Below are 26,084 nucleotides of genomic sequence, written 5' to 3'. Positions count from 1 at the left end.
CTGCCTACTTAAAGCCTTCCAGCTCACTTCACCTCTGCCTTTGCATTGGTCACATCACAGGGAACCATCTCCTGCGGTTTGTTTCAAGACTGGCTTGCTGGCATCCCTCCTGGCTCCTTATCCTGCTTTCAGTTGCTCTATTTGGTTCCCCTACTTCAGGCCTGGCTGATTACCCGATCTGGAAGCATTTGCAAAGTAACTTTGTGGAAACTGTCTGAGATAAGTTTGTGGTTGCCTTCTTTAAATTGGGTCTCCTGGATACAGAAAACATCACACTTTTGATGAAGAGCTTCCTTCCACGGCATGTCTTTTTTTGTGGGCTCTTTAGGCCATTAACATTTAGGGATGACATTTTGAAAGACATTGTGCGGTCCTCTTCTACTTAAGCTTGTGGGATTTGGGTTTAAATACACAAATACCCTGTTGCTGAGTTTCGGAAGCGGTAACTGTGCATGCGAACTGTGAGGTCACACTCTTCAGGTTGGGGTCGTGAGACGTTTCCCCCCTAGTAGTTATGTTCAATGAGTATATTGACATACTTCCACCCTGATGATAACAAAATAAATAAAGAGCAATACTGAAATAGAACCAAACAACAAATGCAATCGGGAACAAAACTAAGGTGCTTTGTTAAAAATATGTGATTTCCTAGAAATCTGAGCAAGGGTTTAGCCTGCTAACTTTGGGGGTTATAAAATCAAATGAATGCTGGGAGGGCCCTCCAGAATTCCATAACTGAACAGTATGCAACGCCATCAGGTATCCAAGTTATTTGTTGACTCCTGCATATTTTGGGCATCATCCTCCTGGTTCTAAGTAATGATTCCCCATTCCTCCCGCAGCCGTAAGCCGTCCTCCATTTGTGGTGACCCAGAATTCTTTCTCCCTTTTACTATGATCAGGGTGGCAGGGTAATTCCAACGATATGGAATATTATGGTTCCTGAATGGTTTATTGATTGATACGAGATTCTGCCTTCTCTGCATGGTATGTGCAGAGAGGTTGGTGAAGGGGGATAACCCCTGCATACTTTCAGGGAGCTGCTTGGCGTGTCTCGTGGCATACATCAACTTTTCTTTGACCCTATAATAATGGTTCCTGGCGATGGTGTCTCTCGGGAGCTTTGCTGGAATGTGTTGTGACTTTGGGAGTCTCTGTATGCGGTCTATGCAGGGAGAACATCTTTCATTATAGTACTTGGATATGCCATCAAGTCACAGGGTTTAACCGTTTCAGGTATTCCTCTTATTTTAACGTTGTTCCTTCTGGAACAGTCTTCCAGGTCCGTGACCTTTGACTTGAGCCACACAATGTCATCTTCATGTTCATTGCGTGCATGTATCATGCTGTTAAACGTCATTGTGATTTCCCACATTTTCCCTTCAATGTGGCTTACTCGGTCTCTGACCTACTTCAGATTTACACTGTTTCATGAGCTGCAGCATATCAGTGTGCATAGCACTTCTGAGGGACACAAGCATATCTTTCAAAGTGAAGTCTATAACAGGCTGGTTGTTTGTGGGTAAGGCCGCTATGGCATCCTTAAACTCAAGTGTATCATCCAGAGTCAGGCCTGTGTCCCTGTCTGCAGTGTCTGTTACTGTCAGCTGCATCAACCGCTGTTTAGCTTTTACTGAACTACTGCTGCTGGCTGATGATTGTGATGTAGTTATCTTTTGTGTAGGGTGCTTGGAATGCCTTTTTATCAGTGTCCCAAGTTAACTTGCCTTCTTGTGTCCTCATAGGGGAGCCCTGCATGCCGCCGCGGTGGTCGCCATCTTGGCCGTGGGAGCGGCCTGCGTGTGGGTAAAAATCAGTCATCTTACCTGGTGGGTTTCTCTCCCTTCTCCTCCTGGACATGGTGTACTGATCGTCCGGGGTCCCTGCTTCTCCAAACCGCTGCTATTTGGTGCCCTATGTCGCGGTGTTTAGCTCTGGAAGGTCCGCGCGGCAAGGAGCTGTGGATTCACACTGTCATTTTCCTTGCGCGCCGACTCCGCCCCAACCTATGGGGATTTTTAAGGGTAAAAGTTTGACGCAATTCCACAAGCAGGATTAATTTTGAAGCGTGCCATATTGGGTATCCATTTACGTAGCGTAACATTATCTTTCACAATAAAAAAAAATGGGCCAACTTTACGGTTTTATTTTTTTTATTCAAAAAAGTGATTCCCCCCCAAAAAAATGTGCTTGTAAGACGTCTGCGCAAATACGGTCTGACAAAAAAAAATTGCAATGACGCCCATTTTATTCTCTAGGGTTTTAGAAAAAAAAAGGTATAATGTCTGGGGACTCTAAGTAATTGTCTAGCAAAAAGTTTTTTTAACTTGTAAACACCGATTCTGAAAAAAGAGGCCTGGTCTTTAAGTGTTTAAGAAGTGCATTTTGTATTTACCCTGGTTATCTTTGTGCAATAATCATTTTAGTGTGAAAAAATACAAAACAATAAAAAATCAGAAAGGGGACACATACTTTTTTCACATCATTGCATTTAATATGTTCCTAAAGCATTCCCATTTATCCTCTGTGTTCAATGTTTCAAGGATTTGGTCCCACTTAAAGTGGTTCTCGGCACACAACCTTTTTTTTTTTTTTTTTTTTACGTTCCACTTATTACCACTCTAACGTTAAACTCACTCTTTAGATTTCTTTCCGGTATCCAGGTCAATTTTTAGTTAGAATTGTCACTTTTAAAAAGCTTGCAACTGAGTTTTAATTTTGCGTGTGGGCATTTGAAGCCCACAAGCAATCATTTTTGTTCCATTTTGTTTGAACTACCAGCATGCCTTGCTGGTTCCCACGCATGCTCACTGGCAACCGCACCGAGCGCCGTAAAACATCTATGTTGCCATAATGTCCATGAAATCACGCAAGATTTCATGTTGGCTGTCCGCACTGACTCCTGAGATGAATGACGCTAGATCACAGGAGACAGTGCGGCAATCACAGGAAATTTATGTGGATACCCGCAAAATCCCCGCCCACAGCTGCAGAGACAGAAGGATGTGTGCATAGACCAGGCCAACGATTGAAAGGTACGATTCCAAAAAAAAAATTCCATTTAGCACTCTGGTAGATTTGGAAGGCGGTGAGATAAACTGCCCCTTCCTGACTAGAACACTTTTTACAATTTGGCACTGCATCGCACAGTCATGCAACGGTGTACCCAAAAAAGTGTCCCTTTTTTCCCCCCCACAAATAGAGCTTTCTTTTGGTGGTATTCACCTCTGCTGTTTTTATTTTTTATGCTGTAAACAAAAAAAAGTGACTATTTTGAATAAAAACAATATTTTTTGCTATAGCCCCCATTTTTTTTTTCAACAAATCTCGTCAGTTTAGGCAGATATATATTTTTACTTATTTTTGGCAAAAAAAATCAAAAAAAAATCGCTAAGTGTATATTGATTGATTTGCGAAAGTTATAGCATCTACAAACTAGGGGAAAGATTTATGCCATTGTTGTTTTTTTTTTTTGTTTTTTTTTTTACTGGTAATGGCGGTGATATGCAATTTTTAGCGTTATTGTGACAAACAGATCAGACACTTTTGACATCTTTTTTGGCACCATTGACATTTATACAGCGGCCAGTGCTATGAATATTCACTGATTTCTGTGTAAATGTCACTAGCAGTGAAGGGGTTAACACTAGGGTGGGATAAAGGGTTTAAATGTGTTCCCTCGGTGTGTTCTAACTGTGGGGTGATAGGACTGACTAGGTAAGGAGACAGTTGTTCCCACCTAGTAGGAACAAACAATATGTCTCCTCTGCACTGACAGCACAGGGATTTGTGTGTTTACACACACAAATCCCTGTGCTGGCACTCATGGACGCATCAGGTCCCCCACTGTGCAGCAGGCACGCGCCCTCTGGCGCCAACATAAGGGGATGACGTACCCATGCAAGATTTCACCCAGGAGAACCATTCTGCACAGTTTATCTGCGTGAGCCAGTCAGAAACCGGTTAATATACTGCAACATTGAGCACTGTTTAGAAAAGTTTGTGCTTTTAAAATGTAGTGTTCTAGTACACCCCTTTTGCCTCGCTTATGTGTTGTGTCACCAATGGTAAAACCTGATATCATAGGGTTCTAATGTGTTCTGCTCGGGGTTCCATTAGTAGATTGAAAATTAGTGGGGATAAAGGGCATCCTTGTCTTGTACCATTAGATAGCTGAAATGGATGAGATAACATATCTGAAATTCAATTTAGTTTATGGCGTTGTATATATGGCAAGGATTGTATTAACCACTTTACAACCGGCGCACGCCAATGTACGTCCATTTTTTTGAAGAGGGATATCTCGGTAACTGCAGCAGCTTCTGCCACAACCGAGATATCAATCTCTTCAGGCGCCGGTCATGTGTGCGATAATGGTGATCTCTGCGGCGGTTCACCGCAAGATCACCGCTATCGGCCATGGGAGAGGTGCCACCCCCTCTCCCGCGCCCTCCGCCGCTTACCGGAGCCATCGGTAGCGGCGGAAGCAATTGGGACCTTTCCTGTGCTGGGTATAGAGACGAGTGAGACTAAGATGGCCCCTGCCCATGTCTATACCATAGGAGGGCGGAAGCGACGTCAAAACGTCACTTCCGCCCACACCTCCTTAAAGGCACATTTTTTCAATGTCGTTTTTTCAAATGACTTGTTTTTTTGTTTTGTTTTTTGTTTTTTATTGCATTCAAGTTCAAATAGGAGATATGAGGACTTTTTGACCCCGAATCTCATATTTAAGAGGACCTGTCATGCTTTTTTTTTCTTTTACAAGGGATGTTCACATTCCTTGTAATAGGAATAAAAGGGATCCATTTTTATTTTTATTTTTTTTAAATGGTGTACAAATAAAATCCATTAAAATAAAAGAGGTTTTTAAAAACACCCCGTCCCGACGAGCGAGCGCACAGAAGCGAGCTCATACGTGAGTAGTGTCTGCATATGAAAATGGTAGTCAAACCACATGTGAGGTATCGCCGCGATTGGTCGAGCAAGAGCAATAATTCTACCCTAGACCTCCTCTGTAACGCAAAAAATGCAACCTGTAGATTTTTTTAAATGTCGCTTATGGAGATTTTTGAGGCTAAAAGTTTGACGCCGGTCCACGAGTGGGCGCAATTTAGAAGCGTGACATGTTGGGTATCAATTTAGTCTGTGTAACGTTATCTTTCACAAAATACAAAAAATTGGGCTAATTTTACCGTTTTATTTTTTTATTCAAAAAAGTATTTTTTTTCCAAAGAAAGTGCGCTTGTAAGACTGCTGTGCAAATAAGGTGTGAAAAATAGTATTGGAATGACCATTTTATTCTTTAGGGTGTTAGAAAAAAAAAAAATGAAATGTTTGGGGTTCTAAGTAATTTTCTAGCAAACAAAACTGTTTTAAACATGTAAACACCGAGTCTAAAAAAGAGGCCTGGTCCTTAAGTGGTTAAACTTTTCCCCCTGGAATCTAAATGTGTGAAGCATGCTGTGAAAGAAAGCCCAGTGGATTCAAACACCTACTGCATGTAGGGAGAAAGGAAAGTGTTCTAGTAGACTCCATGTTAAATAATGTTGATGATCTGTCTGGCATCATATGTTTGGCAACCTTTTTGTAAAACCTTTTTTTTTTATTTTATTTTTATTTTTGTAGGCTACTTTAAAGGGCGCTAAAGTCAGTGGTGGCCTTTCTAACCTTTCCTTCTCATTTCGGGGGATGGAAGCCATTCGAGAAGCAATGCACGGGGTGTTTCTTTACCATGCTATAAAGGTATGCAATTGTCTGGTATTCTCAAGTGCCTCTGTGGTAATGTTTTTCTTTGTTTAGCAGTTCAAATGTATGCAGATGTAGAAATTTAGTATTTTACTGACATTCTGCATGTGTCAAATTTAATGTTCTGCTAATAGATAATTTACCAGGCCAAAAACCTTTATGTAAGCAATGCACAGTTTGAGTGGTTTATTAAAGAGGAAGTAAACACGTCCCTCTATTGTTCCTGTAGGGAAGTCTATAATGAGGCTTACCTATAGGTACTGAAAATATCTCTTAAACTTGCACCGTTTAGGAAATATTTACTGTATCCCATTACAATTACATAATTGGCACATGCACTCTGAAGGAACGGCCACAGGTGCTGTTTCTTCAGAGTCCTGTCCCGTGCCCGGAGCTCCTGCGCACATGCACAGGAGTGACATCACGCAGCTCCGGCCAGTCACAATGCCCGAGACCGCAAAACCAGAAGGAAGACAGGAGAAGATGGATGTGGCATGTAACAGGGACAAAGAGGGCTTTGTTTGCAGGCAAGTGGCAAATAATGTGCTAGTATGGAACACATACAAGCACACTGTGCCTTTACTTTGCAGGTTAAAAAATAAACAGCAGTTTACTTCCTCTTTAGCCAACTGTGCATTCTGAAGATTATTTTAATGGTTCTCTAGCACTTTCTGGTCAGATGTGATGTCATTAGATTTTTTTTTTTTCCAATTTGTCCATAAAGCAATGAAACATTGGTAGTATTTGCCAAACTCCATTGATTTAAAGTAATGCAGAAATTCACACATTTTATGTAAAGAGTAGGTCTGCCCACCTCTGCAAAAATTAAAAGCCAGCAGCTACACATACTGCAGGTGCTGACTTTTTCTCTTATATTCACCGACCGACACAGCTCCTCTCTGTAACAAATGGGTTGTTGGCCTTATCACTTGGAGAATACTAGGCATAGTTGTAACACTAAACTCAGAACTCTTAGTTCCGCCCAGGGGGGGCGGTCCCTCAACTCTGGTTCACACAGGGGCAACACGACTTCCAACACGACTTTTGGAGGCAACCTGGACGCGACTTGTCAACACGACTTGGGCGACTTACAACACGACTTTAAGTTGCCCCAGGCCAGACTTTGGCCGTGGCCATTCAGAGAATGAGCTCTCAAGGGGGAACTCCACAACAGTTTTTAATTTTAAAAGAAAAACGGCATGGGTTCCCCCTCCGGGAGCATACCAGGCCCTTGGGTCTGGTATGGATTTTAAGGGGAACCCCCCTACGCCGGAGAATACGGCGTGGGTTCCCCCCAAGGTCCATACCAGACCCTTATCTTATCACGAAGCCTGGCCATTCAGGAAGGGGGTGGGGACAAGCGAGTGCCCCCCCCCCCCCCCGACCGTACCAGGCTGTGTGCCCTCAACATGGGGGGGTTGGTACTTTGGGGAAGGGGGGCACCCTGTGCCCCCCCCCTCCGCAAAGCACCTTGCCCCCCCCCCCACCCCAAAGCACCTTGTCCGCATGTTGATGAGGACAAGGGCCTCTTCCCGACAACCCTGGCCATTGGTTGTCGGGGGTCTGTGGGCGCCTTATGGGAATCCGGGAGTCCCCTTTAATAAGGGGGCCCCCAGATCCCGGTCCCCACCCTATAAGAATAAGTAAGGGGTACATCGTACTCCTACCCATTCACCTGGGGAAAAAATGTCAATAATAAACACAACACAAGTTTTTAAAGTAATTAAGCAGCTCCAGGGGTCTTTTTCCGACGTCGGGGAGTCTTCTGACAACTTCTCCGCTCTGTTCGGCCTCTTCTCCCGGTGTCTGGCCTCTTCTCCCGGTGTCCGGCGTTTTCTCCCATGCTCCTTCGCTGTCTTCTTGCAGCTCTTTTACTAGCGGAGGAGCCCGTTCTCCTCTGCCCTTTGTCCTTCTCTCTTCCTTCTTCTTTCTTCTTCCGATGTTGACCCGGCGCTGTCTTCCGCTGTACTGGTTTGTGCGACGTGCGCGGCGACTTATATAGGTATGGGGCGTGGTCACCGGGTGATTTCACACGGTGACCCCACCCCTTTATTATGTCACATCCCGGGGCATGCTGATATTTGTCTGGCTGACCCTTGGGGTTCTTCACCGGAAACAGAGGGGTATTACACAAGGAAGTACAGGGTATTAAAGCACCATTACCCAGCAAGACTTTTATCTGCTCGGTAATCGTCTGGCTCTGGAGCGGTTTAAGTGGGTATTGGGCCTTTCTGGGAAGAACAGCCCCTGGTTTTAGAAGGACCACTACCGGGGAGACTGACAATCTACGTGCATCCTCCGGACTGGTGGACCAGAGGTGGGATGGTATTTGGTCAAGGAAATGTTCTGGGATAGGGGTTGGTGAGACATGCAGGGTCATCAGTATAGGGAGGGAACACAATGCTGACATGCCTTCCTCAGTCAGGGCAGTGGATACAGAGATGGACCCATCGGCATTATATGAGATGGAGACCTGAAGCCTGGAAAGAGCATCTGCCCCCAATAGATTGTGGGGACAGGTGTCCAAGACCACAAATCTAGATAACCATGCCGGGGTAGTGCCCTCCTGTAGTGGTTTTGTGAGGGGGCTGGACCAGGATATTCTGCCCACTCCCACACATGACACATCTATTGAGGATAAGTAGGAGTGATCTGGGATTTCTGCCTCCCATAGCATGCTATGGGCCGCACCTGTTTGCACGAGAAAACAGGTGTGGTGTCCCTCTTTAGGAATCATGATGTGTGCTAGAGGTCCCACCGCTGACCGGGTGGAAATGGTCATCATCGGTAGGGAAGTGGAGGAGGCAGAGGACACAGGTTTGCCACTTCACTAACCAAGGAGTTTTGGCTGCTCCCCCCGAGAGGACGTGCGGGTGCTGATCATACATGAAGATTGGGTGCTGACCATACCTCTGGCCATATTGGGAGGGTATATTCTAGGCTGTCTGGGGGCCCTACAATCCCTCCTGTAGTGAATTGGTGTCCCACAGTTATAGCAGACAACCGGGGGTCTTTGGGGCGGGGTGGGAGTCAGTCATTAAGGCTGTTACTTCCTTGAATGGTTGTTGTGTTTCCAGACCTTTTGCAATAGGAATTCTAAGGTTAATACCTTATACTCTGGTCGGGCCACTATCAGCCCCTTCCATATCGGTTCTTTCAAACCTGCTACGAAAGCACTTGATACCATTTGATAACGGGCTTTGTTATGTAAAGAGAATCCTAGATCTGTAAAGACCTGAGTGAGTCTTTTATGTAAAAATAAATAAATAAATCACTGATTCCATCAGGTCCTGTGTCACATCGTGTGTGCTAGTTGCTTGATCTGCTAGTTTAACTCTAGCCCATTCCTTTAACTGGTCACAAAATACAACCCCTCAGTTATGAGACCTCTTTCCATCCGGGCATTGGTAAAATGTTTTTCCATTATGGGCCAATAGGCATCACCTGCTTTTATTTCACATAAGCTGGCTAAGTCCCTCCATGCCGACAAGTGTTTTTTGGATTTGTGCAATCCGGTAGAATGGCATGGGCTGCCTCTCTGGGTCAGGGAGGGAAAAAAGCTAGGGTGGATACTTGCTAGGGGCTAAAGGAGTCATAGACTAACGGAACATCTGGCAGTGGGAGGCCGGGCCCCGCGTTTCATGTTATCAGGTCCTGCAGGTCCTGTAACCTACTCCTCTCATCAGGACTGTCCCAGATTGTACCCGCTGGGTCTGCATAGGAAGGTTGACTTAAGGGCGATGGTGGGGCTGCTGCTGGAGGTGCTAGTGCCCTAGCCAGTGTAGAATGACAGGGTCCTGACACTGAAGCATATTGGTCAGAGGCAGCAGATGGTTGGGTTACAGAATCTGGTATCGACTGCATCACTGGGGCAATAGCCGGTGGGCAGTAAATACTGCCATCTGTGTTCACTACTGGACACAGGGGGGTAGAGTGGTTGAGATGGCTGAGATTATGAGACCGGAGGAAGGCCTGTTTGCAAGGGGAGGGACTTCCAGAGGAGGTCCTCCAACTTTCAACTGCATTTGTTGCAGAGCCCGGGGCGGTTAGTGTGTATGTCCATACCTCCCACATTCCTCACACGTCCACTTGGGACCATCATCATAGGGGAGGGGGGCAGGCTTTTTCCTTTGATATACATACATTAATCCCTCCTTGTTTTGTATATCCTGTTCCACTCACCCCTCCTTCATTAATCCCTTTGCCACCCTGAACCAGGATTCTGCTGCTAACACCAAATCATTCTTTGTCAACAAACCTTTCTTTTCTATAAACGCAACTCTCCATTCTTCTGGTTGCAAGCGTCCACCAGTTTTGCATATGCCAGTAACTTTCATTAACTTCTTCCATCCTTTCACATTCTGTTCTCCTTCCCGTGCAACTACTAGGTCATAAGCTAAACTACCCTCTCCGGATCTAGTAAGATTCTGCCTCGATCTTACTCCTTCCCTTATTTCTTTTTCTGTCTCTGTTGTTGAACAGGGTCCACTCTCCCCAACTCGAATGCTAGATTAGCAACTCTGTGCTGTGAAGAGTTTTAAATAGCCCGCTCGGATACTAGGTGAGACACAGCTTAAAAATAAACTCCACATATAATTAGGCTAAGTTACTAAAAACTGCAGTCCTCTTAATCCAAAGTTACACCCAGGTTTAAAATTGGTTGTAAACTAGCTGGGGTGTTAAACATTTAAATGTCTGTAGAAAAGAAACAACAGCAACAGAGCGACTCTTCTTTCTTTTCCCCCTAAAAGGAGCTCTAGCCCCTCCTTTACAAAAAAGTGGGGAGAGTTGAATGAGTTTCCCTCCTTCACAAAAAGGTGTGTTGGGGGGGGAGATGGGAGAGAGAGCCTGACTCTCTTTGCAGCCAAGAGTGGAGAAAAAAAAAAAAAACGAACAAGCTTTCCGTCTGTGTAGAAAGAAAAAAAAAGTGGGGGCCAGCCTGCTCCTTGGCTCCTGTCCCAAAAAAAATAATGTTTAAGGTTCACACTATAATGAATGTTTACTGTAAACACTTTAATATCTTCCAAACGCTCCAACAGGGGTTTAAGGCCCAATATACCTCCTGGATATCCTCCCGGTACCACCTTAACCAAACCCCATCCACCTTCATGCATATCAAACATTAATTCACAAACAGTTTTAACATGAGATATTTCAGTCCTGTCTGTATGGAGGTATTATTTATCCCCATACCTTCTTGGTTTGTATTCACCCACTCTCAGTAAGGTATGTGTGTGTGTGTATATGTATGTATGTATGTGTATATATATATATATATATATATATATGTGTATATGTATATGTGTATATGTGTATATGTATATATGTATATGTATATATATGTATATATATATATGTATATATATATATATATATATATATATATATATATATATATGTATGTATATATACAATTTCCGGACACCCTCTCTCTAATCAGAGCCCGTTAAGAACTCTGACGAGGAATCATTGTCACCCCTTCTCATACAGACATCCACTGAAATAGCCACATTAAATGCAACATAAAACATAACCTAAAATATCAGCCGGCAGAATAGACCGACAGATTCTTATTAAATCAGCCATGGACAAGAATTTACCCGTCTTTGGCTTGCAGCAGCAGACAGACTGCGAGTAGAACTGAGGGTGACCGAGCCGGAATCACACAGGTAAGGAATATAACACTCTTCTCTTACCATTTTTTTCACAAGTTGATCAGGCCTCCTTCCGTCAGTCATGCCTCAATTCGCTGGCAGTCATCTGGGTCAGCTGCTTCCAAACCACAATCCAAGGCCCCACGTCGATGCGTCATATTGTTATGGAATTATTTCTGGTCCAAAACTAGAATGTATCTTCTTTTCTGCCTCTGACCCTAATTCAATGTTTCAGTGTGATGTGAGTGCATGCAAAAGAATTAACACTGAGACAATGTTCAGTGTAAAAGCTCCTCATCAACTTTTTTTTTTTTCCTTTATTCAAATTATACTTCCTTTATAGTCAAATTGACATAAGTAAACCTTATCACACGTGTGTGTGTGTGTATACGATTGTTTCATCTATATATCATAGTCTTCCTGTCCAACATGTGTTTCCAGGGACTGAGTGCATTCCATGATATAGGCTCCATCTTGCCTTAAGGGGGGGGGGGGGGGGGGGCATTGTGTTGCCTTCCCTATGTCCCAGGCTGCAACATCCGAGGGAATTTGCGTTACATACCTTGGATGTGGTTCGGGTGATCAGGGTTTATTTGGCGGCCACTGTTCTTGATCGTGGACAGGCCAAAGAAGGAGATGTCTGCTTCCTTGGCGACCATTTCTAGAGTCAAATATATTTTTATTGTGTTTAACAGGGAGATACAATGTACGTTACAGCTGGATGTTCAATACATGGGGTAGTACAATACAGTCTACATAGTAGCTATATTATTGATTGTAAATTGATGATTGATATATCTGTGTGCTAGTATGGGCCGATTCAGCCCACTGTGTATTGCAGTACATCTGATGGAGAATAAAAATAAGAACCTCTAGGTCTAAGTCATTATAATGTAAAGTTAAGGGGAGAAGATATAAAGAAGATAGATGGGGCGGGGGGAAAAATTGAAAGGTTGGGAAGTAGTGGGGGGGTGTGGTAGGGGGTGAGCAGACCTTGGTGCAACATGCTGAAGGGTCAAAGGCACCGGATAGAATTCAGTTGAGGGGGGTCAATAGTGTGTACAGGGTATCAGAGGTAGAGTATTCGATCCAGATGAGCCACAGTGTTTTGAATTTATCAAAGGTATCATTGTCTAAGGCTATCATCCCTTCCATATACATGATGTGGTTGACCACTGAAACCCAGAAGGACAGAGGAGGGTGATAGTGATTTTCTAAAAAAAAGTGTATGTTGTCTGGCCTCCGATAGGAAAAATCATAGCAGAGTACATTTTGGCGGGGGTATGGAGCTTGGGAGTATAGACAATAGAGCTACCTCTGGTGTGGGTGTCATTGGACGATTGTAAAGGCTGCTGTAAATTGTGAAAACCTGGGACCAGAGGGGTTGAATGGCTCTGCACTTCCACCATATGTGGAGATAACTTCCCTCCATGTCACCACATCTCCAACATGAAGTGGGGGTGGAGGGGAAGATTCTATGGAGTGATTGCGGGTCCTTGTACCACCTGCATAAGTTTAAAGTTCTTCTCTTGTGTGTAAGAAGAGATAGAGGCTTTATGCATTAAGTGGAATGACTTTTACCAGTCAGCCAAAATAGAGATCCTTTCCTAAATCTGTGGCCCACCCCCTGGTGTAAGATGGGGGCTGGTCATGGATCAGTGAGTGTTGTAATTTATAAATGGTGGAGAGTAGATGTTTGGGTGTTTCTGAGAGATGGCACACCTGTTTGTAGCCTGTCAAGGGCCTATGTATTTGTGAAGAGAATAGGTCTGAACAGAAGGGAGATATACAGAGAGCTGTAAGCCAGTTACCCTATTCTCCTGGTACAGTGGGTGTGCCCAGAGTTGGGTGTACAAATGAGCTTGCTATAGGCCATGTGGAACAGAGATATGGGCCCACTGTGTTGGATCCCATACCCTGGGGGATGGCAGGGTGGTCAAATAGTGATGTGAGTAGTGAGGGGTCTGTGGATAATAGTGATGATAGTCCCTTATTATACCATAGGTGTAGTGCTGCAGTTGTTAACTGGGAGGCATTTGATAAGATAAACAGTTTTTGTCTTTATCCCCATAGCAAAGCCTGGAGGGCTGGGGTTGGAGAGATCTTGTTCTATCATATCTTGAGTGGGGGGGGGGGGGTAGTGTCACTGGATTCATTCCAGTATCCAGGAGAGTATGGCATTCCTGTGGTTCAAAGTCCGGGAGAGCTGCACCACCTCATATTTTGGGGTAGGTCAACAAGGTATGGCGGATACAGGACATCCCTTGGTGTCAGATGAAACCTATGGACATGGATCTTAGGGAGTTGCAGAATTGTTTAGGGGTACTTATAGGGACTGTCTGAAATAAGTAAAGTAATTTGGGAAGAGTGTCAACTTTGACTGTGTAAAGGTGGCCAAACCAGGGCAATGGTGTTGTGTTCCAAGTGTTGTGTTTCAAGTGTCTAGTTCCTTCTGGAATGTTGAGGTTGTAGAGATCTGATAGGTTGGATGGAATTGTGATCCCAAGGTAGGAGATGCCCTTGGATCCCCACTGGATTGGGAAATTGGTCTGTATCTGAGTAAGAGTGATGGGTAGTAAGACCATAGGGTTATCACACCACCTTCAGGAGAGGACTAAGCAGAACATGTAACACATGTAAAAACAGCAGAACGGCATAGCTCCGCCCGGGGGTAGTCCCTCTGGCTATAACCCCTCAGCCTGCTTCCTGCAGCTCAGTTTTTTTTTTTTTCTGTCTAGTGAAGAAGGACCTAGGCTTCCTGTAGGGACCATTGGTCCTGTTTTTTTTTGGGGGGGGGGGTTTCCGCAAAATTTTGATCTTGTATTCTTCTATCAACAGCCGGCTGGGTGACAGGCTGGATAATGTAGTTCCTTGTAGTCTCCCCAGCCTGGCCATTGAGCATGATTAGATCCTAGCTACACATTGGGTTGGCCACAACATGCCCCTTCTGCTCCAGGGGCAGTGGGTGAGCTATATGCTCCAGGTCACACATATGACCGGGCTGTCTGGTCAGTGTGTCGTGGCCAGCAGCCACCCTGTACTACTCGAGCGATGGGTCTATGATGGAATGCGTCCAGCTATTCCAGCCGGATGGGTAAGTACAGTTCCGGCAGGGTAGAGCAACTGGATATTCACTGGGAGGTCGATTAGGGGGTGTCTTACTCTCCCTTTCCTCTCTTCCCAGGAGCTGCTGGGCATGAGATGCGGTGTGTATGCCTGGGCCGGTAGGTGGGGGGGGGGGGGGTGCTGTACCTTGACAGGGGCTGCACTGGCTGTTTGCTGTTTGGGTATGTGGGTTATTTTTTATGCCCCTTTTTCTCGGTCTGTGGTGCCTGTGTAAAATTTTCCTCAGCATGTGCTGGCACCATTTTCCGTCGGCCGCCACAGTTTTCCCTTCTCTCTGGGCACCTGTGACTAGAGACAGAACACAGTGGTAAGTGGCAGCACAGCACTCTGTTAGGGTGGTGAGTCCTGTGGTGGGGCCCCCCAGTCTGTGATCAGCTAGGGGGGTGGTATTGTGTACCTTGTCCTAAGTCCCCAAGTGTGGCAGACAAGGTGGGTCAGCATGTTGTCAGGAGCTGGCACCTCTTCTCCAGACATCCCTGTAATTGCAACTGGCTCACCTGCAAACAATGCAGTGCCTATGGACACTTTGTCGGCGGTCCTGGAATAGTTCATTGCCAGGGTGGAGGCGGTGTGTGGGTGCAAGGGGGGTAAAAACTTACCCTGCCCCCACCACCCCCGTCCTCTAGGGGAAAGCTCTGGTTCAGACTCGGGCCCCGTGGTGACTGGCGGCCCCTGTTTTGACATGTCAGAGGATGCAGATCAGGACTGTTTGAACAGTGAGGATGATTCCATGTACGGGTCAGTACAGGAAAAAGCGCTAGTAGGAGCACTGATTACCGTTGTGCGGGATACCCTGAAGATACAGGATGCAGCAGCATCTTCTGCTGAGGTGTCGGTCCATTTTCGGTCCTGTAAGCCAACCCGTGCACCTAAAGGTTTTTCCTTATTTGACTTATTTTGATAAGTTAATCTACAAAGATTGGGGAAACCTGCAACAGGCCTTTTCAGTCCCAAGAAGAATGGCGGTGCATTACCCCTTTTGAGCAGAGCCTCCTTAAAAAATGGTTGGCTCCTCCGGTGGTGCTACAGCACCTGATTTGGCTAAAGTGCTGGTCTGCGGACCATCCATCTAAAAAAAATCTCTGGATTTGCCCTACCTTGGTGAGAGGCTATTTGGAGCTTCGCTGGACGATATTATTGAGAATGTTACAGGTGGAAAAGGTATGTTACTCCCACAGTCCAGGAAGGGTAAGGAGCCACGCCGCAGACAAGAGCCCTCTTTTTCTGCTCGGGAATGGCTTTTTTCGCCCACCCAGGATGACAGGTAATCGCTCCCAGTCCGACAGGGCGCCTGCTGAAGGACAAACATGTCCCTTGTTTCGCAAGCCTGTCAGCAAAAATGCTATGACGCATGAAGGTTTGCCCCGCCCAACACTCGGGTGGGTGGGTCGCCTTTGAGAGTTTTCAGCTTGTTGGACCTCACTGCTGTCCAACCAATGGGTCTGTGAACTTGTTTCATTGGGCTGTAAGATTTTTTATTTATTTTTTTTCTTGTCCCCCAAACAATTTTTTTTCTCTCTAGCATACCTTTACTCCTGGTTCGCTGGGAAGCCCTGTTAGGGGCAGTAAAGGACCTGCTCATACTCGGGGTGATGGTGCCTTTTCCGAAGCTGGAAAGGTTTCAGGGATTCTACTCCAATCTGTTTGTAGTCCCCAAAAAGGAAGGGATACTTCCATTCCTGGACCCGAAAGCCCTTAACTGCTTTGTGAAAATACAACGTTTCAGAATGGAATCAGTTCACTCCGTGGTCCATCAGGGGGACTTACTGGCATCTCTGGATATCCAGGATGCATACTTGCATATACCCATATGCCTCAGGCATCAGAGGTTTTTGTGATTTGCATTGGAGGGAGAGCACAACCAATTTGTAGCTCTCCCTTTTGGCCTGGTGTCAGCACCTCAAACCTTTACCAAAGTGATAGCTCCAATTCTGGCGCTGTTAAGGCAACGTGGGATCACAATTGTGGGATACCTAGACAATCTCCTTCTGAGAGCAGCTTTTGCTTCAGAATTAAGGGAGGGTGTGGTGATCACCATGCAAACTCTACAGGAGTTTGGTTAGGTGCTGAACCTAAAAAAGTTGCTGCTTGTGCCAACTCAATGCCTGGAGTACCTGGGCTTATTGCGGGACTTCGTGGAAACAAGAGTTTAAGTCCCTTCAGACAAGCTCCAGACTCTCCGAGCCGTGTTGAAGTTGTTGATGAACCACAGGTGGTCGTTGCTGCGCTGATGCATGTGAGTTTTGGGCGGCCTCATGGTAGCCTCCTTCCAGCTAGTACTGTACACCCAATTTCACACTTGAGTCTTGCAGAAGGTAGTCCTGTCAAAATGGGACAAATCTCCATTATCCCTGGATCGGCAGATTCAGGTGAGGCAGTTAGTCAGGGATTCTCTTCTCTGGTGGCTGAGGTCTTCGGAACTTCGGTCCAGGAGATCGTTCCTTCCTCTCCATTGGACGGTGATCACAACAGTAGCCAGCCTAATCGGTTTGGATGGAGTGCTGGGGTTACAGTTGACCCAGGGCCTTTGGTCGCAGGAAGAATCCCAGCTGCCAATCAGTGTGCTCGAACTTCGGGCGATCAGGCTATGCCTCTCCATATGGTCAGCGAGGCTACAGCGGCGTCCCATCAGAATCCAGTCGGACAACACCACGGCAGTGGCATAGGTCAACCATCAAGGAGGAACAAGGAGCACAGCTGCAGCATGGGTGGTCGCTCACACCCTCCAGTGGGCAGAGCGACAAGTGCCAACCATTTACATCCCAGGCGTAGAAAACTGGCAGGCGGACTACCTAAGTCACCAGTTGCTCTACCCAGGAGAATGGTCATTGCATCCAGAGGTGTTCAGGCTTCTTTGCCTGCAGTAGGGCACACCAGACATGGCTCTCTTGGCTCAATCTAAAGGTGTAGAGGTTTGTGTCCAGGTCAAGAGACCCCTGGGTGGACGTGTCCGACTCGGTGGCTCTGTGGGGGCAATAGCCGCTGATTTATGCCCCCCCCCCCCCCACACACCTCAAGCTGTTGCCAGGTCTGCTACGCAGAGTGGAGGCTGAGGAGATTCCAGTAATACTGATCGCCCCAGATTGACCTCGGCATCCCTGGTACGCCAACCTAGTACGCCTGGTGGCAGATGCTACCATTTCCCGGTGCAACAGACAGACCGTGGTCCAGGCTTACGCCTTGAAGTGGCAGGTGCGGGGGGCAATTGTCACTGCCCATTCCGCCAGGGCAATTGGGACCTCCTGGGATTTCCGACATGAACATCTCTCTCCCAGGTGTGTAAGGCAGTGTTAGGAACGGTGTTATTGCTTGGATTGCCTGCTGGTGTCGTTTCTTTTTGCATCAAAGGGTGCAGTTCTGGTGGCCACCAGCGGTGGTCTCCCAGCAGATGGGCATTCTAGTGATCAAGCTGCACCTGATGTGGAACTGCTGGGAGTATATAAGCCCACCTTTCACTGAGGCTCAGTGCTTCAGAATTCCTCCTTGCAAGCCTTGTTCTTGCCTGTTCTGATCTGTTGCCTGAAACCCGTACCTGGTCCGCTTCCTGCCCTCTCCTGGACTCTGTTTCCCAAGTGTTCTTCCAGGACAGCCCTTGAGAGATGGAGCTCCTCCCATCGACACAGGAAACACATTGCCACAGTTCAAAAGGCGGTCCCTCAGGTCCCTGGTCAGTCATTTGTGTTTCCTCCGTCGGAGGAACATGTTGCCAGGAACCTGGAGGCCCCTCTCAGGGGCTGCCTGAGAACCTGCAAGCCTAAGGGACCGGGTCCTGGTTTATGGCTGCAGTTTGGGTCCATACCTTTTTTCTTTGGCTCGGGTACCGTCCAGCTGAACCGGAGCAGACCCGTTACCCTCCTCCTTCCAGTGCCGAGGTGGCCAGGGGCAGAATGACGCCGGTTTCCCCCAGGAGTGGTTAGTGGAACCTTCCATCTTCCTTCCTCGTTGCAGGGGGTCGGAGACGCCGAGCGTTCACTTCCGGCGGAACCGCGTCATCACTGCGTGCCGAGACTTCCGGTTCCGGGTCTCTAAGGGTACAAGGAGGAGAGGGAGAGCCAGCGCTGTGCCTGTGAAGCCCGACCAGCGTCCAGCTATACCGGATTAGCGGCGGGATTCGGAGCGTCAGAGGGGGACCATGGAGGCTATTCCCCAGGATACTCCGGCGGAGACAGGCACCAGCCAAACCCAGGTAGGCTGCTGGGCATGCTATTACTCTGGTGGAGTGGTGGTGTTTGTAGGCTGGGCCCTGTAGTACCCCACGGTGGCGGTTTACTCACAGTGAGGTTGTTTGTTAGTGGTGATTCTAAGAGGGACATGGTGCTGACGCTAAGAAATCCTTTGTCTTCTTATTTTCAGGCTAAAGAGATGCCAAGGGAAGACAAGACAGGCCGCAAAAAGTGCCCTAATTGTGGGAATAGGTTGTCCTCTGGCTCTAACAAAGCCCTATGCAAGCAATGCATTGCAAGCTTGCTTAAATCTGAGGCAGATTCCCCTTTAGCAAAGTTTTTGGGCTCCTTTAAAGAGGAAATGGCGTCGACCTTTAAGTCCCTCCGGGAGTTAATCACTGACATGGGATCAGCTGCAGCTGCCTCCACGAGTAAAACAACTATAATCTCATCCTCACCATGCCTTACAACACCCAGCTCAGGGGAGCCCCGTATGGTCAGGGAGCCTAGCCCCACGTTGATTAGCCCCGAATCCTCTGACACTGACTCGGGTCAGGAAGAGGATCAAGCAGCATCTAAAGCCTCAAAATATAGATTATCTCTCGAGGAAGTAGATGAGCTAATGGGGGCTATCTATGATACGCTGGAAATTGAGGAGGAAGTAACTCAGTTATCCAGACATGATCAAATGTATGAGGCTCTGGGGAAAAAGAAAGCAAGGGTTTTTCCTATACATAAGGTGCTTTCTGACCTTGTCCTTAAGGAGTGGTCTGAACCAGACAAGAAGGTTTTCTTTCCTAAATCCCTTAAGAGAAGGTTCCCTTTTGATGAGAGCCCAGAGGCGGTCTGGAATAAAAATCCAAAACTAGACGCCCCTCTGTCCAAAATCTCAAAGCAGGCTGATCTGGCCTTTGAGGATATGGGCCACCTGAAAGATCCCATGGACAGGAGAACAGACATTGTCTTAAAGAGGGCCTGGGATGCCTCTATGGCAGGCTTAAAACCAGCTCTAGCCACTTCCTGTGTAGCTAGAAACCTGGAGTTCTGGTTATCGCAACTACAAGAACACTTAAAGGCAGGCACTCCTAGGGGGGAGCTTTTGAAATCCTTCCCTATGCTTTTTAAGGCCACCAGTTTCATCTCTGACGCCTCCACGGACTCCGTTAAATTTACGGCTAAATCTGCAGCACTTTCAGTGGCAGCAAGGAGGTCAGTATGGATGAAAACCTGGGGGGGAGACACGGCGTCTAAAACCCGCCTGTGCAGCGTCCCTTTTACAGGAGACTTAGTCTTCGGGCCTGAATTAAACTCCACCTTAGAAAGGACGGCGGACAAAAAGAAAACCTTTCCCGCAAAAAAGAAAAATTTTCAAAGAAAATTTTTTCGTCCCTTTAAGGAACCCTCTAAATCAGAGAAGAGTTCAACCCCCAAAAAACATTGGTCGGGACATAAAGGGAAAGAAAAAGGGGGCATACTGTTTAGCCGCCCCAATCAGGATCCCAAACCCCAGTGACGTCAGGGTTCCTGTGGGAGGAAGATTAAGCAAATTTCTTCCTCAATGGGAAGAGACAACCTCGAACGAGTTTGTCTTAAATATAATAAAAAGGGGTCATGCGCTGGAATTTCACAGCAACCCTCCTTCCAAGTTTCTGGTGACAAAGCTTCCAAGTCACTCAGAAAAGGCCAGGGCCTTAGCTTTACTAATAGGGGAAATGGTAGATCAAGAAGTATTGACACCAGTCCCTATTCAGGAACAAGGGGACGGTTTTTACTCGCACATCTTTGTGGTAAGAAAACCGTCAGGGAGATTCAGACTAATTATGAACCTCCGTCCACTGAATTGCTCCATCCGTTACAAGAGATTTCGGATGGAGTCCATTTATTCCATAAAGAATCTCCTGCAGAAAGAGACATTTATGGCAACCCTGGACCTAAGGGATGCTTATCTGCACATTCCAATAAGGGAGGAATGTCAGAAATTTCTTCGAATGGCAGTGCAGATAGACACAAAGGTTTACCACTTTCAGTGCAGAGCACTTCCCTTCGGTCTATCATCCTCTCCGAGAATCTTTACCAAGGTTCTCGGAGAGGCTTTAGTTCCTCTGAGGCTTCAATCAGTCTCAATTATCCCCTACCTAGACGATCTGCTCCTAACAGCCCACTCAGAGAGTCGTCTTTCTCAGGACCTAGAATTGACTCAACTCAGTCTGAGTCGATTAGGGTGGATTGTCAGTCAGGAGAAATCCAAGACAACCCCAACACAGGAGATCCTGTATCTGGGGTACTGGATCAAGTCTGTAGATCAGAAAATTATACTGCCGGAAGAAAAGATTTTGAATCTGTGGCAGAGAATATCTTTTCTTCAATGCAGCCCCAAGTGTACGGTGAGGGAAGTAATGTCGGTCTTAGGTCTTATGACGGCAGCCATTCCAGCCGTACAATGGGCCAGGTTCCATCAAAGAGAACTTCAGGGTTTTCTGTTAGAACAATTAAAAGGCAGAGATCTGGAGGAGGAGGTATCGATCCCCTCAAGGGTAAAACGCTCCCTCTGGTGGTGGAAGGACAGGGAGAACCTAAACAAAGGGGTTCATTGGGTCCTTCCTATCACTTCAACACTAACAACAGATGCGAGCAGTTGGGGCTGGGGAGCCCACCTAGGCTCAAGCTGGGTCCAGGACAAGTGGACCCCGGAGGAGAAATGTTTCTCTTCCAATTGGAAAGAACTAACAGCAATCCTGAGAGCTGTTCTAGCTTTCCACCCCGCAATACAGGGTCACCATCTACAAGTCCGTTCAGACAATACGACGGCTGTAGCATACATAAACAAACAAGGAGGAACCAGAAGTCCTCGTTTGATGTTGGTAGCCAGACGCATTCTCCAGTGGGCAGAAGCCAATCTGGAATCCATTTCTGCAGTTCACCTGGAAGGGGAGCTGAACAACAAGGCGGACTTCTTGAGTCGACAGAGGATTTCGAACCAAGAATGGTCCTTACACCCAGAGGCATTCAATCTCATAACAGCTCACTGGGGAGAACCAGAGGTAGACCTTTTTGCGAGCAAGAAAAATGCAAAGGTTCCCAATTTTTTCTCGCTAAACCCAGGAGATCAACCCCTGGCGGTAGATGCCTTGCAAACTCCATGGACTTTCAGTCTGGCATATGCATTTCCCCCTCTTCATCTCATTCCGAGGGTCCTAGCAAGATTCCTCAAGGAGAAAACCTGTTTGATTCTAGTAGCACCTTTTTGGCCCAGGAGACCGTGGTTCACAACGTTGCTACAATTGACAGACTGTCCGCCTCTAAGACTTCCCTACAGAGAGGACCTCCTGTCGCAGGGACCTCTTTACCATCCGCAGGTCGCCACACTGAAGCTGTCAGCGTGGTTACTGAGGAGGAAATCTTAAGGAGTAAGGGCCTGTCAGACGAGGTAATTGCGACCTTACTACAGAGTCGCAAACCAGTCACGAGAGCTATTTACACAAAAGTCTGGAAAAAATTCAATAGCTGGCTGAATAGCCGGGACATAAATACGGCTAATATTCTACAGTTTTTACAGGAAGGTGTAAACAAGGGTTTAACCCTAAGTACTATTAAAGTACAGATAGCTGCCTTAAGTGTATACCTAGATGAACGCTTACAGGAAAATCCTTTTGTCACTAGATTCTGTAAGGCAGTCGCTAGACGCAAGCCAGTCAGAATCACAAAAGTCCCATCCTGGGATTTAGCAGTTAGGCTCAAAGGGTGACCCCAAGAAAGCTTTTAGCACATCTCAGAGGCCTCCCTAAGGCTTATTACCTTTAAGACAGTTCTCCTGGTGGCAATCACTTCAGCCCGTAGGGTCAGTGAAATCCAAGCACTTTCCATCAGGGAACCATTCCTACAGATCCTAGAAGACAGAGTCATTCTAAAGACAGACCCTGGGTTCTTACCAAAGGTAGCATCTAGCTTCCATAGGTCCCAAGATATTGTCCTCCCTTCATTTTGTCAAAATGCAGCAAATGAGAAAGAGGAACGTTTTCATTTATTGGATGTGAGGAGGTGTATTCTAGAATATCTTAAAATAACAAATCCATTCAGAATCTCAGACTCCCTTTTTGTCCTTTTTTCCGGACAGCGTAGGGGACAGAAAGCTTCAAAAGTAACCATAGCTAGATGGATTAGGCTAGCTATAGCAGAGGGGTATAAGGCCTTGAATAGAGATCCTCCTGAGGGTGTTAAAGCTCACTCCACAAGAGCGTTGTCTGCATCCTGGGCAGAAAGAGCTGGTGCCACCCTGGAGCAGGTATGTAAAGCAGCCACATGGTCAAGCTTTTCCACCTTTACAAGGCATTACCGACTGGACTTAATGTCTAGTCAGGATCAGGCCTTTGGGAGGAAAGTCCTCCAGGCCGTGGTCCCCCCCTAATCTGGTAAGTACTTGGGGATCCTCTCAAGGGCTGTCCTGGAAGAACACTTGGGAAAACTGGAGTTAGTACTTACCGGTAACTCCTTTTCCGGTGGTCTTCCAGGACAGCACGATCCCACCCTTTATTTGATTGTAGTGATGTACTAATGTTATTACCTGTTATGGTTTATATGTTTTTCAGTTCCATCCTTCGGTTCTTGGTGAATGACTGACCAGGGACCTGAGGGACCGCCTTTTGAACTGTGGCAATGTGTTTCCTGTGTCGATGGGAGGAGCTCCATCTCTCAAGGGCTGTCCTGGAAGACCACCGGAAAAGGAGTTACCGGTAAGTACTAACTCCAGTTTTCCTGTACCTGGTTCCTGAGTCTTGCCCCCTGATTCCCACCCTGGCTCGCTCTTATGCTTCCTCCATCTGGCCTCCTGTTCCCCTTGTCTCTCAGCCCTGCCTTGTTATGTGTGTGTGTATAGTTAGATTGATTAGGTGTTTGGAGTTGCTGTGTATTATTTGCATTCTTGCTTGCTCATGTATTGCGGTTTTGTTTGCACGTGTTATTATCTTAAAAAAAAAAAAAATTAATATATATATATATATATATATATATATATATATATATATATATATATATATATTAATTTTTTTTTTTTTTTTTTTAAATATAAATTTTCATTTACCTTTGAGCCTGATTCCTTTAGTGCAGCCCATTGATCTGTTTACTCTGTGATGGATGCATGTGTTAAGCATCCCTCCCATGACAGGCGGCATCTTGCTCGTCCATTCCTTTCACAAAATTTTACAAAGTTGATGTGAGCATATATTTGGATGCTTGCTTTGGCCACAACATTTTGCAGGTGGCTGTGTAAAAGTTGCAAATTACACCTTTTTTTCTTTTATAAAGAAATTAAAAATTTTGTTGTATACACATTTTTGATGCTTATATTGGCTGTAAGTTCTGGTGCGGCCGTTTCAGATGGCAACTCATCCGTTGAGGCATGCCTCTGGTTGTGGGTGACATTATGTTTGACTGTTTCCACCCCCTCGTTTTGACACTGGGGGACATCCCTACAGTCAAAATGTAAAGGAGCTGGGGGGCGTGGCTACCGGGCTACTGCATGGTCACATAGGCAGATAGCTCCGCGCCAGAGAAGGGAACAAGGCACAATGGAGGTGTTCGATCGAGCTAATTCTAACCTGTCACACAGCCACAAGACCCCTCAATGTCCCGGCATGGCTCGGAAGAGGAAAGGAGCCTCTCAGCTCCAAAAGCTCCCTCACTTCTTTCCACAGAAGGAGCGCGGCCTGAGCAAAGATGGCGACGGCAAGGCCTCGCCCAGCGGCTCCGATGTTATGACGCCTAGCCCAGGCTGCCGCAGAGCGATGGACCGGCAGCAGACTGAGATCTCCACCCCGCTGTCTGGGAGCCCAGCGAAGTCGAAACCGCGGCTATCCACCCACACCGACGATGATCAGGTGAGCGGTGACTGGGAGGGCCTGGACGACACCAGGGAACTGGCGGAGTCCCTTACAACGTTCCCCACAAATGATCAGCCAGTCGCGGACATCACATTGCGGGACATGCTTGTTTCTCTCTGCAGCTCACTCCACGCGGACATCATGGAATGCATGAGAGGTTTTAAAGCTGACATGGGTGAGCTGGGGGGAGAGGGTGGAACAAGTGGAGTAAAAGATGGGTGAGTTTGCTTCCTCATATAACTCCTTGGTTGATGCACATCATGAACAATCTGAGGAGGTGACCTGGCTTAAGTCCAAAGTCTCAGACCTCGAAGATAGGTCCAGAAGAAATAACTTAAAAATTAGAGGGGTCCCAGAATCTATTTTACCGGGGAAATTGCTTCAGTATGCACAGGATCTGATGAGGGCCTATTTGCCAGAGTTGGTAGAGTCGGATGTGGTGATTGACAGAATACATAGACTCCCTAAGCCCTCTCATTTGCCTGACAACATCCCTGGAGATGTCCTTATGAGAATACATTTCTACCACGTAAAAGAGCGCTTTGTCAGCATTTAGAAAGAATAGGCAACCACCCGAAAAATGTGTCCATACAACTCTTTGCTGACTTATCGCAGCACACCATGCAAAGACGCAAAACTCTCATTCCCATCACTAAGGCATTGCATAATCACACTATTGTATATCGCTGGGGATACCCCTCCAAGCTGACCATCTGGAAAGATGATCATACTGAGGTGGTAAACATGCTAGAGGAGGGGCTGGCTCTGCTACGGACATGGGACATCATTCCGGAACCATCTACGATCAGCCCAGCTTCCTCCGCTAAACTGGATACTAACTCCTGGCAAATGGTATCCCGCAAGCACAAAGCCAAGAAGTGAAAATATACTGGTTGAACACCCTACGCTACCACTTTAGCGCAACGTTCTAGTTCCCATGGCCACTTAGATGGCTACGAGACTATACTTCACCCCAAGTATTGTTGGGCAGTTCTGCTGCTACAGGATTCAATGTGTAATCCTTTTTTACTCCTACCATTTAGGATACAGACCTTTACCTGTTTCTATTATGTTTGTTCTTGCTAGTTTTGGTTCGTTTTTTTTTTTGTTTTTGTTCCTCTACTCTCTCCAGGATGGACTCCAGTATTGAGCATATTTTATTTCTCGTTGCTCTGCGGAATTGTACTCTCGAAAGTGGACTTACTGAACCTTTCTAGACGCAACCACTTCCAATATAAATGCAACTACCAGTCGTCTGATGGTAAGGTAACTTCCTTTAACACTCAGTTTAAATCACCCTGTAAAAAGAGCTGCTCTGTGGAAGGAGACTCAGAAACTACAGGCTGATATTCTATGCATCCAGGAGTCTCGTCTACTGATATCTGATCAGCCCCGACTTAAACATCACAGGTATCCCCATGTTTTTTTGCGTCCGCTACTCAAAAAAAACAAAGGGGTTGCCATTGCCATCAGAGACACTGTTTCTTTTAAAGTACTGGAGACAATTTCCGATACGG

The 26,084-nt window shown here is 46.5% G+C and overlaps 1 protein-coding gene across 3 annotated transcripts in view; it reads left to right on the top strand.

Annotated features, from left to right (window-relative positions):
• The window catches only part of MTR (5-methyltetrahydrofolate-homocysteine methyltransferase), a 1,186,028-nt gene that overhangs the window by 577,939 nt on the left and 582,005 nt on the right, over positions 1-26,084 (top strand). For all 3 annotated transcript variants that reach the window (XM_077486511.1, XM_077486510.1, XM_077486509.1), the window contains exon 17: positions 5,629-5,745. In XM_077486511.1, the coding sequence (XP_077342637.1) occupies positions 5,629-5,745 (117 nt within the window). The remainder of the gene's footprint in view (positions 1-5,628; positions 5,746-26,084) is intronic.

Source organism: Lithobates pipiens, unplaced genomic scaffold (assembly GCF_037356315.1).
Source record: "Lithobates pipiens isolate NorthernLeopardFrog02 unplaced genomic scaffold, aLitPip1_a1.2 Scaffold_18, whole genome shotgun sequence".
Classification (NCBI taxonomy): Eukaryota; Metazoa; Chordata; class Amphibia; order Anura; family Ranidae; genus Lithobates; species Lithobates pipiens.
The sequence above is the reverse complement of the archived record's forward strand: the minus strand, read 5'-3'. Positions and strand labels throughout refer to the sequence as shown.